This window comes from Citrus sinensis, chromosome 4, assembly GCF_022201045.2.
Source record: "Citrus sinensis cultivar Valencia sweet orange chromosome 4, DVS_A1.0, whole genome shotgun sequence".
Classification (NCBI taxonomy): domain Eukaryota; kingdom Viridiplantae; phylum Streptophyta; class Magnoliopsida; order Sapindales; family Rutaceae; genus Citrus; species Citrus sinensis.
In genome coordinates this window covers 13,142,995-13,155,934 of record NC_068559.1, presented here as the reverse complement: position 1 = coordinate 13,155,934, position 12,940 = coordinate 13,142,995, and the positions used below count along the sequence as shown (strand labels likewise).

The 12,940-nt window shown below is 31.2% G+C and overlaps 1 protein-coding gene across 1 annotated transcript; it reads left to right on the top strand.

Moving 5' to 3' along the window:
* Positions 1-1,413: 1,413 nt before the first annotated feature.
* On the top strand, positions 1,414-2,895 carry LOC102624382 (E3 ubiquitin-protein ligase Os04g0590900-like). Its single transcript, XM_025092745.2, has one exon. The coding sequence runs from the start codon at positions 1,831-1,833 to the stop codon at positions 2,719-2,721; it is 891 nt and encodes a 296-aa protein (XP_024948513.1). The 5' UTR covers positions 1,414-1,830; the 3' UTR covers positions 2,722-2,895.
* The last annotated feature ends 10,045 nt before the right edge of the window (positions 2,896-12,940 follow it).

The following is a 12,940-nucleotide window of genomic DNA, read 5'->3' as shown; positions in this document are numbered from 1 at the left end:
TAGATGTCTCATGTGATTCTTGTTATGGAATTAATTGGGAAGTATCCAAATATTCATGTAACTATTGCAAAAGTTAACAAGTTAAAGTGAGCAAAATGATATTGGACAAGCCAAATATGGAAGCCAAGCTTCTGTGCTCTCAGTTTCACACTTTAATTCTTATTGTTTCAATGATGAATCCACATATGTCAATTACAAAGGGAGACCCATCCATTTATGGTAACCATAGGCCTCTAATACTTTGCCAAGCGTACATTGATTAGATCACAAAGATTGCTGATTTGGTGTGTGTATTACACACACATTCTAAAATCATAAGTGTTCTTTACATAAACCACACATATATGCCAAGTGATGGAGAGCCAAATAATATTTCAGAATAATTCCCTCTTTGTGCTCTCATATTCTAATAATTGTTATTCTTTAAAAAAAAGAAACTCAACATAATTATTGTTGTATACTCAAATAGATATGATGCGTACTATATTGTTTATTTTTTTATTTGAAATTTGACTCTCATGATTATATAATGTTTAAAATTAATTGACATCCTTAACAAACCTTGTTGATCGTTGCTGCAGAATTCCTTCTGGCCGACTCCCCTCGCGTGGAATGACAGAAAAATATTTAATCTAATTGAGAGTCTAGAAGTAATGGAGTTGAAAGACAAGTACACCTAATCTTGACGGTTAATTGCTAGGAATTCATCTCGATATGGAAATTTCCTTTTTCTTTTTTATAATTATAAGGTTTTGGGATTGATCGAACCAACCATAGTCCAAACCTCCTAAATTGACTTTGTACTTATACACACACACAACTTCCTCAATACATAGGAGAGACTTTAATCTTTAACTTCAGGAATGAGATGAAAACAGGTCGAACAATGGGCAAAATACGGTTTAGTAGAAAAGTTTTGTTCAATGAACCTTGTTAGTTTTAGTGTTGTAAATGTATGCAAGTTCACATAATGTTTCGCCCATTTTCAGTAATTAGAGAACATTAAACTTGTTTCAAATTTTCAAACTTGTTTCTGTATTCGATATCTATACATCCATTTTTGTGTAACTATGTTTTGATTGCAAGGAAGGATTTTAATTTTCTAAATCGTTTTTATTTTTTTTATATTGATTTGTGTTTACAAATAGAAGATTTATGGAAGATTGATTTTATAATTCTCTTAATTTAATTTTTTTATCCATACATTAACATATATTTGTCCTAACAATATTTTGAGAATATATCGACACATCTACATTTGTTGGAAGAGATGTCTATTTTTAGCCTTAAAAGAGAAACATTTGAGAGTTGGCTGTGGGACCACTCAAAGCTGCACCTTTAAAGTTAAGTGCACAACCTACAACTGTCTTTGAACTATAATAAAGCATGTATTGATTACTTCAATGAATTCTCAACCAACATGGCACCACCTTCTTAGTCAACAAACCATTGTTTTTAAAAGAAAAAGAAAGGAAAAGATCAAAATACTCATCCACAGTCCAGTATCTTTTATTCTTTTCCATGTGAGACTCTTTGGGTTGCTTTTTCCAGCTTTCATCCGTCTCATCTCTTCAATAAACCTCGTCCAATCACTCCACTTGCTAAATCTTTACTCCCTATTATCAAATACATGAATTAAATTCTCTCCCACGCATCTAACTCCTACAAACGGTTTCTAAGGTACTCTTTTGCTTATACTTTTCTCCTTAATTATTTAATTAATTTTAAATTAGTACTTGACTATAAATATCAAGCTGGTAGCTGGAGGCTATCAAGTTAGAAACGGTAATAGGTATTAGTACTCCTGTAGAGTTAGTAAATTAAAATGTGATGGGTTCTTTAGGCAATATTCCAAACGCCTGGGTGCCTTATGTGAATAGCAAGGACTGTTCTCAAGGCTTTTGTAGCTTGTACTGCCCACGATGGTGCTACATCATCTTCCCTCCTCCTCCACCTTCTTTTGATGAGTTCCTTCATGACAATTCCAGCCCAAGCTTTTCTCCTCTCGTCATCGCAATCATTGGCATTTTGGCAAGTGCTTTTCTTCTGGTAAGTTACTATACCATCTTATCTAAATATTGTGGAAACACAAACTCTGCGAGCAGAAGAAGAGAGATTGAAGATCCAAGTGAAGAATTGGAACAAAATCACAACCCTTTTTTCCATGATCATGAGCCATGGCATGTTCCAACTAGAGGTTTAGATGAAGTGCTGATCAAGTCTATTACAGTTTGCAAGTACAAGAAGGGTGATGGTTTAATTGAAGGAACAGATTGCTCTGTCTGTCTCAGTGAGTTTGAAGAAGATGAAAGCCTTAGGCTTTTGCCCAAGTGTAATCATGCTTTCCACGTCGCTTGCGTTGACAGATGGCTTAAATCTCATTCAAATTGCCCCCTGTGCCGCGCTAATCTTTTTCTCATTAGCGCTTCACCTCAGTTACCTCCAATAACTACAACATATCATCGTGAATCTTCTCAAAACCACCGAACAATCGAAAATGAAGCCGCAGATGATCATCATGAACAAGAAGAAATAGCAAGAAGCAGCGCTAATCTCGCAGACGATGAAGAATTGCTGATGAACAATGATATACCGAAGACACCATTTCGTGCTTTGAGTGATCTTGGGAGTTTGCAAGGAAGAGACTCCATAATTGAGATAGCAGATGATGGATATAATCATCAGCATATGATTAGGAGATCAGTTTCAATGGATCATTAATCTCAAAGTCGTGTTTCTGTTGCAGATATATTGCGGATTAACCTAGATTCTGATCAAGATATAATTGCTGGATCATCAAAAGAATCATCAGAAATTGGCAAGTCTAGCCCTAGAAATAAGCTCATGCATAAGCATTCCTATTAGATCTATTTTAATGAAGAGTTCATTTTCTAATGGGAGATTTTCAGTACTCAATAGGCAAAGGAGAGTATAGATAATTATTCCAGTCTTATATATAAATACGTATTCTATGAAAAGAAAACGTAAGGTTTAGTATAATGATGATGAAACCAAGAAAAGGGCATATAGTTTCTATTAGTTATGCTATTTTTAAGTGGGCAATTGAGAAGATCAGTCATCTCACTGTGTTTTGCTAAAACTTTTTTGCGGCTCTTTTTAATTTGGCTTGCCTGAAATTTCCATCCACTACTATAAAAATAGACTTTAATGACATTAGAAAAATGTCAAGTATTTACTTTCAGTGACATTTGTTAATTGCATTAATAATCTATCAATTAGAACACAATAACACTTATTTATGGTGTTATAAATATGGTGTCAGTATTACTATTACAACAGTATTACAACTTTTATGACATTATGGTGCTAGTAGTTACTAATAATTATTTAATGACAATGGTTTGTTTCATGTAAGTATCACTAAAATTATGACACTATGGTGTTAGAAATTAATAATAATTATTAAATGTTAATGGTTTGTTTCACTATATCATCAAATAATGTTATTTGAAGAAAATATTAAAACTAAAGTGAACTAAATTGAACAATTAAATCAAACTGAACATTCATGGAAATGTTATATCAAATAAAATATTCCCAATAAAATTTAAATAAGTATCAGATGAAACACAAATGCGATATATCTCAAATATAGTTTGAAAGAAACATGATTACATATTCAGTTTGACATAAACCAACTCAAGTTTGCACAAATTAATTAATTATCCTCAATACATCTACTCCTTGACCTTCACCTTTTCCATCTACAAGTGTAGTCTACACAAATCAAGTCTTGAACATTTGCAAGCAAAAGTACTTATAATTTACTTGATTATTGTATGCTACAATTAACTTTGCGACATATATGACCCATCTATCACGAAGTTGCGAAAGATCATCCATAGTATACTCATCACAATCCTTGAACTTTAAAAATAAAACAAAAAAATATATACATATACTTTTAAATCTGTTCTAAAATAAAACAAAAATATATATACATATATTTTTAAATCTATTCTGATTAACATCAGAAATCAAGAACGTGCAAAAATCTATATACATAGTAAACAATAATCACCAAAGCTGCCTAACAAGCTAACAATTTATAATAATCATTTTGACTCAATCAATATTGCTTTAGAAGCATAGTAGAACACAACTAAAAATTAACTTTAATTTTTCCAAACAACATCCTGAATGCATTCTACAAAATATTGATCTATTAAACATATTTCTTAAGAAAATTCATCTCAGAAGTCAAAATTAGTAAAAAAAACATATCTATGTAGTTATCATTTATGTTGAACTAATAAATCTACCCTCTCCATTTGAAACTACAATATGATAAAATCTGGATATATGTTATATCTTTTACCAAATAAATATGTCAAATAAAGCGCATGTGATTGTCAAGCAAAAATAAACTCATTACCTAAATATTGTATGCTAAAAGTAACTTGGCAGCATGGGCTTATTGCATTAAAAGCTGGGTAATGGCGACAAGTTGTCATTATGGAGTGGATGGATAGCGCGATAGTGACATATCTCCTGTCTCTGTCTCATATTGATCATATATTGTTTTCATCACAGTCATTAAACTTCAAACTCAAATACTAACAAGTTAGTATATATTACAAACTTCAAATCAAAACCATAATCTACAACCAATCGCTTAATATTTTCCAGAAATTACAAAAGCAATAAAATGCAAATAAATAGTATTAACACACTGAATAGTAGTTACCAAATATGCCTAATAAGCTTAGAATTGATAGTAACCTTTTTATTCTCTGAAGATTACACTTCAAGAAATTTGAATTTTTAAGATGATATTTTTTACAGCAAGTTTAATTTTGGTCAAAGAGTAATACTTATTGTGAGGAATTTTTTAAATCGTAATGAATAGTCTCATCCTAACTTATGTTATATTTTATAATTAATAATTTTTTTTTAGACTTATTAATTGGTCTTTAATTCGATTTTTACAGCAATTATCATTTAGTCACAACAAGACATTTTTTTTGGCACAAGAATCTTCCTCCAAAATTGAATTTTTTGGACAATATTTCATCATTTATGACAAAATAAATCGTCAAAAAAATATAATTATACATCAGAAAAATATTTTTCCACTAAAAAATGGGTGTAAATTTGGACAAACCATCTGTGACCAGTGGCGGATCTAGAAAAATAATTTATCGGGGGCTAAATTAGATAATAGTAAAATATAAAAAATTAAAATTTTGAATATATAAAATATTTGTAATTAATCTCTACGCATTTTTATATTTTAAAAATATTATGCAATAGACTCATTATCAATATTATTAAATTTTTTGTTTCTTATATAAACAACCAAACTATCACTTATCCCATCCAATTCCAAAAATGATTCTTCATGAGTTGTATTACTGAAAATGTTCGTTCTACTATTATTATATAAACCAGAAGAATTAACTATATTTTTTAGAATAGAAAATATTTTGAGTAATGGGCTATCATTATTTTTAATTAAAATATATGTTTTATATTTTTTAAAGTCAAAATTTAAATTTTATGGGGTTATATTTTGTAGTGACTATTTTACTAAATTTAATGGGGCTAATTAGAAAATTAAAATATTTTTTTCTTTTATTTTTAAATTTTTTTTTTTTGGCCAGTGGGGGCTTGAGCCCCCACTGGTCATGTGCTGCATCCGCCTCTGTCTGTGACACATAATATTAGTTTGAAAAGCTATTCTTATTTTTATAATTTTAAGACCCTATTTGTTGGTTACAAATAATTACTTACTGTGACAAAACAAAAAAATACCAGTCAAAACTAAAGTTTTAATTAATGCCATATTTTATGGTCAAAACATTTTGTTGGCTAAATATAATTCTAGGTGATACAACCATTTCATAACTGAACGAAGCAAAATAAATTTAGTCAAATCATATGTAACACATAAAATTCTATTCTCCAAAGTTATTATGCTTTTTACTAATTTTAAATTTTTTTGTAACAAAAGTAAAAATGGTAATAATGATGAGGACTAGGTTGTTAAAGCTTCATAAGATCCATTGATCATCCATGGATTTCCAATGACAAGGGCAAGAACCAATAAAATGAAGGAAGTATTAAATCGATCAGTTAAGCACATCTCAAATTCATGTCTTGTTCGAGACACTAATCTACTTGAACTGAGTATCAAGATGGTCAATGCTTTGTCAATGTTATTCTAGCTTCTAAATCTGATTTGGAGTGACCTATATGAAGAACAAATAAGGCCTTGTCAAATTAGGAAGAAAATAGGGAACTAATCTATTTTGGAAATAAGATCTTTTATTTCCTTTTTACTTTAGGATCTTTTCTTTTCTTTTTACTTCAGGTCATATTTTGTATGAAGAACAAACATGGCCTTGTCAAATTAGGAAGAAAATAGGGAAAATCTTTGTTTCCTAATCTATTTTGGAAACAAGACTTTTTGTTGCCATTTTCCTTTAGGATCTTTTAAAAAAACCTACTCCATTAGTAAAATTCAACTATATGAGTCCATGTAACCAGAACTGAGTTTAGAATAATAATGAGAGCTTTTCTCTTTAGTTCTTCAAAGAACTTTTAGAACTTATCAAGATTTCATCTTGTGACACTCTTTCTTGACTTATCACTCACAATCTTTCTCTTCTTTCTTAAGTGCAGCATCAACCCTATATTTTTCATAACTTAGAAATCTTATTGAATGCAATCTGAATTTTACAAGGATGGAAGAGCTAAAATAAAGATAGAGATAAAAATAAGACAGGACCCTTATCTTTTTTTTTAGCATAAAGCAAAAGCAAACCATAATAAAAGCAAAAGCAAAAGCATAAAAGCTAAAACACACTTTAGAAAAGGTAGGACCTATGTCTTTTATTGAAAGTAGGAAAAGCCGAGATTCCCAGATGACTCTGTAGCCATGTGAGGAAAGGTTTCTATTTTATTTTTGTTTCAATCTAAATTAGAATGATCCTTCGTAAAAGGAACCTCATTGAATATAGGGTCTCACTTATCTTTGTGAGGTTCATATCAATTGATATCAGAGATTAGGTTCTAAATCATGTTTGATCTACTTTGAATTTATTTAATTTCTCTAGCTGTGCACACTTTTGTTTCTCGTTTTCTTAATTTTTGTTTGAATACATAAACCTATCTTCTTTAATTATTCTTTTCCCTAACTTTACCCTGATCCTTCAAGTTCCGTTCTTTCTAATTCAAAAAAAATAATTCTGAATCAAAATGAAAATTTCTAAAATCAATTGAATTTAAAAAATTAGCTTACTATTCAAGTTCTGCCTATTCCTATTTACTGTAATTTGACTTTAAAAATAAAAAAAGCCAATCCTAATTGCATCAAGATTCATATTCTTCTTTATCTTTTTTTCTTTTTTGAGTTCTAATTTGTTAGGTTTGGATTAGTGCAAGTGAATTTTGACTGAGTTCATTTACGTTAAATAAATAAATAATAGAGAAACAGATGATTAAAGTCATATTTGAGTAAACACAACTGTGAGTGCTATCAATCTTGAGTGGAAACACGTAAGAGAGAGTTTGCATTGTTTTCTAACTTTATTTTGCAGGTTATTAAATATGTCACAAAACAAAAATAAGTCTATTTCCAATGATGCTCAAGAAAACAGACTTTGGACTATACTTTAAGTCCTTAGAATAGAAATTTGAATGATTGGAATTGATGTTTGATGAAGTGAATGAGAGAATAGATAAAGTTGAATTTAGTTCACATAAAACTCCTAATATGCAATAAAGAGAGGACTATGTATCGATATGGTGATGAGAATGACTATGAGGAAGACCTAGATGAAGAATATCGTACTGCTCATATTAATTTAGATAGATTTGGGCAAAGGAATGGAAATAGAGAGGTTATATATGGAGATACAATTGACAACAATTTGGAAGATATTAAGTTAAAAATTTCATCTTTCCAGGGCAAAGAAGATGAAATTAGCATTTGATTGTCATAAATACTCTGAATTGAAAAAGGTAAAGTTGGCTACTGTTGAATTTACTGACTAGGCTATTGCTTGGTGGGATCAACTTGTTTTGAATAAAAGACAAAATCGTGAAATGCCCATTGAGGAAGAGATGAAGGCTATTATGAGGAAGGGATTTATTTTAAGTTACTACTATAGGAACTTATTCCGAAAGTTACAAAGTCTTACTTAAGGGTCTAAAACCATTGAAGATTACCACATGGAGATGGAAATAGCCATGATCCCAGCCAATGTGGAGCAGGACCGAGAAGTTTCTATGGCTAAGTTCCTAGGTGGAATGTAGGAATTACAAATGTGATATTACAAATGTAGTGGAATTATAACATCATATTGAATTGGATGACATGGTGCATATGGCCATAAAAGTGGGGCAATAATTGAAAAAGAAGGGTTCCACATGAATTGGGCATAATTCGAGGTCTTTTTTAACATAGAGACAAAATTGATAAAAAAGAATCAAAAACCTAATTTCAAGCCTAAGGCCAAAATCTCCAAAGACAACAAGAATGGAGGTGCATTGAGCTAAGATAAATTTGATTCCCGACCTACTAGAATCAAGAATATTAAGTGTTTAGGAATAGGCTATATTGCATGTCAATGCCCAAGCAAATGTGTGATGATTTTGAAAGATGATGGAGATATTGACTGATGGAGTTCGTGGCATCTTTGGAGGATGCAAGTGATATTGAATTTTTGATTGATGGAGAGCTTTTGGTTGCAAGAAGAGCTCTCAATGTGCAAATCAAAGAAGATGAGAAGGTACAACGTGAAATCAATGTGCAAATCGAAGAAGATGAGAAGGCACAACATGAAAACATCTTAGATACAACATGAAAACATCTTTCATACTAGATGCTAGGTCAATAATAAGGTATATAGTATGGCTAGTGATGGAGGGAGTTGTACTAATGTGGCTAGCACCAGTTTAGTTAAAAAGTTAAATTTGATGACTTTGAAACATCTTAGTTCATATAAGCTACAATTGCTGAATGATTGTGGAGAAGTTACAGTAAATAAACAAGTGCTTGTTTCATTCTCAATTGGGAACTATGATGAGGTTATGTATAATGTGGTGCTAATGCGTACATGACATATTCTTTTGGGGTGACCATGGTAGCTTGATAGACATGTTATTCATGAAAAACCATTACTTTTATACCTTTATCCCCAAGACAAGTACATGATGATCAAATGAGGTTAAAAAAGCAGATTGAAAGTTCAAAATCAAGAGTTCTAAAACTAAAAAGAGAGGAAAAGAGAGTGAAAAAGGAAAGGAAGTTTAAGTGAGTGAGGAAAGAAAAGAGAGGAAACAAGTAAAATTTAGTTTAAGTGAGTGAGGAAAGAAAAGAGAGAAAACAAATAAAATTTATATGCAAAGGCGAATGATATTAGAAGAGTTTTAATTTTAAAACAACCTAGGATTGTAATCCTTCTTTGCCTAGTGTCATCGTTTCTCTTTTACAGGAATTTGAAGATGTACTTCCCAAAGAGATACCTAATGGTTTACTATAAATAAACCATTATAGACTAATTCCAAATAGACTAACATATAGATGCGACGGTGAGGAGACAAAGGAAATTCAGAGGTAGATGAGTGAGTGCCCTTATATGGTTCTAATGTTGGTTGTGCTTAAAAAGGATGGATCATGGAGGATGTGTGTTGACTGCCACGACATCAACAATATCACTGTAAAGTGTAGAATCCTATTTCTAGATTTAGATGAAGTGTTTGATAAATTATATGGGTTTTATGTTTTTCCCAAAATTGATCTTAAGAGTGGATATCATGAAATTAAGATGAGAGAAGGTGGTGGATGGAAAACTTGTATTTAAAACAAAATATGGTTTATATGAGCGGTTAGTTATGCCATTTGGATTAACCAATGCACCCAGTATTTGAATCATGTTTTGTGTGTTTTTATTGGTAAATTTGTGGTTATATATACTTTGATGATAGTTTGATTTATTGCAAAAACTTAGATGAACATGTTGAACATTTAAATCTTATTTTACATGTTTTAAGAAAAGAAAAGTTGTTTGAAAAAGTGTACTTTTGGCACAGATAAGCTAGTAGTTTCTTGTTTATGTTATTAGTGTTGAAGAAGTTGAAGTAGATGAAGAAAAGGTAAAAGCAATTCAAGTTGGCCTAAACCTACAAGTGTGGGTAATGTTAGAAGTTTTCATGGATTAGCTAGCTAACATTCTTGCTTAGCAAGTAAGAGGTCTGAAGGAGACATGCCACAGTCAAAGGCTTCTCCTTCTTCTCCAGTGCCATAGAAAGTGACCATTGAGTTTGTCAGGGTACACTGGATACCCTTCAGAAGAAAAACCAAGAATTGGAAGGTGAAAAGTGATGGCTGGGTTTTTTCAGTATCAATTCTGCAATACCTTTGGCTATAGTAACTAAAAAAAATGTGGATATTAAGTGGGGGGAAGAACAAGAAAAGGCATTTCATTTTATTAAAGAGGAATTAACTAATGCAGCTCTACTTGCTTTTTCTAACTTTGCTAAAACTTTGAAGTTGAGTTTGATGCTTCAAGAATAAGTATTGGAGTTATTCTAATGCAAGAAGGATGTCCCATTGCATATTCTAATGAAAAGCTAAGTGCAGTAGCCTTAAATTACCCTATATATGATAAAGAAACATATGCATTAATAAACATATGCACTCTCTTTGGCCAAAAGAGTTTTTGATTCATATGGATCATGAGTCTTTAAAGCATTTAAAAGCTCAACACAAGCTAGACAAATGCCACATGAAGTGGGTGGAGTTCATTGAAACTTTTCCTTGTGTGATAAAGTACAAGCAAGATAAGGAAAACATTGTGGCTGATGCATTATCTCGAAGATATGCCTTATTTTCTACCTAGGTTTTTAATACATTAAACACTTGTATGTTGGTGATTTTGATTTTGTTAATATATTTGGCAAATTCTTTTGGCATAATAGTTTTTTGTTTAGGGAAAATAAGTTTTGTGTGCCTAAAAGTTCATTGCATAACTTGCTTGCTAGAGAAGCTCATGAGGGTGGTTTGATGGGGCATTTTGTTATATCTAAGAGTTTAGGTGTTTTGCATGGACACTTCTTTTGGCCTCATACAAAATGTGATGAAGAAAGGATTTGTGAGAAGTGTATTGCTTGTAGACAAGCCAAGTCTAAAATTAACCCTCATAGTTTGTATACTCCTTTGCCTATAGCTAGTGAACCTTGGACTGGCATATCTATGGATTTTGTGTTAGGTTTACCTAGGTCAAAAAGGGATTGGGATTCTATATTTGTGGTCGTTGGTAGGATTTCTAAAATGGCACATTTTGTTTTGTGTTATAATACTAATGATGCATCATATATTGCTGATTTGTTTTTCAAAGGCATGCCTAAAAGTATTGTTTCAGAGGGGGATGCAAAGTTCTCAAGTTCTTTTTTTCTTTTTTTAAAAACCTTGTAGAGTAAGTTAGGAACTAAATTTTGTTTTAAAACTAGTAGAACCATAAATACTATCCGAAATAGTGAAGGGTGCTTGATAATATTCTATTCATTGTAAGTCGGTGAATACCAGAGGCCACTACTTATCATCCATAAGCTGACAGACAAACTGAAGTAGTTAATAGGACTTCTTTGTTGCATGCTATAATAGAAAAGAACTTGAAAACCTAGGAAGAATGTTTGTCACATGTAGAATTTGCATATAATAGGAGTGTGCATTTAGCAACTAAGTTTGCACGCTTTGAAATTGTGTATGGTTTTAATGCATTAACTTCTTTGGATTTAATCCCTTTACCTACAGATGAGTGAACTAACTTAGATGGAAAGAAGAAGGCTGACTTCATTAGGCACATCCATGAAATGGAAAATCTACTAATCAAGCTAATAAGGGGTGCAAGAAAGTTGTATTGGTTGTATACGAGGAACGGTTTCTTATTCAAAAGCATTCAAAACTATTTCCAAGGAGAGATGGACCATTTCACGTGATTAAAAGGATTAATGATAATGCGTAAGTATGTTGCTAATTTATCTCCTTTTCAAAAGAGGGGGAATTATGAGAACCAAATTGCTAAAGCTTCACAGAATCTGTTGATTATCCATAGAGGTCCAATGACAAGGACATCTCAAATTCATGACTTGTTCAAGACACTAATTTATCTAAATTGAATGGTCAATGCTTTGTCAATGTTATTCACGCTTCTAAATTTGATTTGGAGTGACTTGCATGAAGAACAAACAAGGACTTACCAAATTAGGAAGAAAATTAGGGACAATCTTCGTTTTCTAATCTATTGTGAAAACCAGATCTTTTATTTCTTTTTTACTTTAGGATCTTTTATTTCCTTTTACTTTAGGATCAATAAGATCTTTTATTTCCTTTTTACTTTGGGTGATATTTAACAATAAAGAAAACCTTATTCCATTAGTAAAATTCAATTATATAAACATGTAAAACCCTATTGCAAATTTCAGATTAGAGCTTTTCTCTTTGGTTCTTCAATAAACTTTCATAACTTATCATGGTTTCATCTCGTGGCGTTCTTTCTTTAATGTGGTGTCAACCCTATATTTCTTATATGATTTGTTCTTATCTTTATAGATAAAGAGCGTGAAGGTTTTTTATTTTATGGTTGTTTGAATCTTTAGAATGATCCTCGACAAAAGGAACTTCATTGAGTGCAGGGTCTCACTTGTCTTTGTGAAGTTCACATCAACTATAACTTATGGATAATTTAGACATAAATTTTAGTGGTGAGAATAAAAAAATTAAATTAAATTAAAAAAATTTTATGGTGGTGTGCAGAACTATTTTTTGTTATATTGGTGAATAAGTAAAGTTATTTTTTAGATTGTGATATATTTCTGTCACTATTAATGAATCTAGTGTTAATAGAATCTAGTGCCATGTAGATAAAAATTTTACGTTGACACTTTTATGTCGCCCACTTGTTAGCATATC

Coding starts and splice junctions, on each gene's coding strand:
- LOC102624382 (XM_025092745.2), top strand. CDS start 1,831: ATGGGTTCTTTAGGCAATATTCCAAACGCCTGGGTGCCTTATGTGAAT.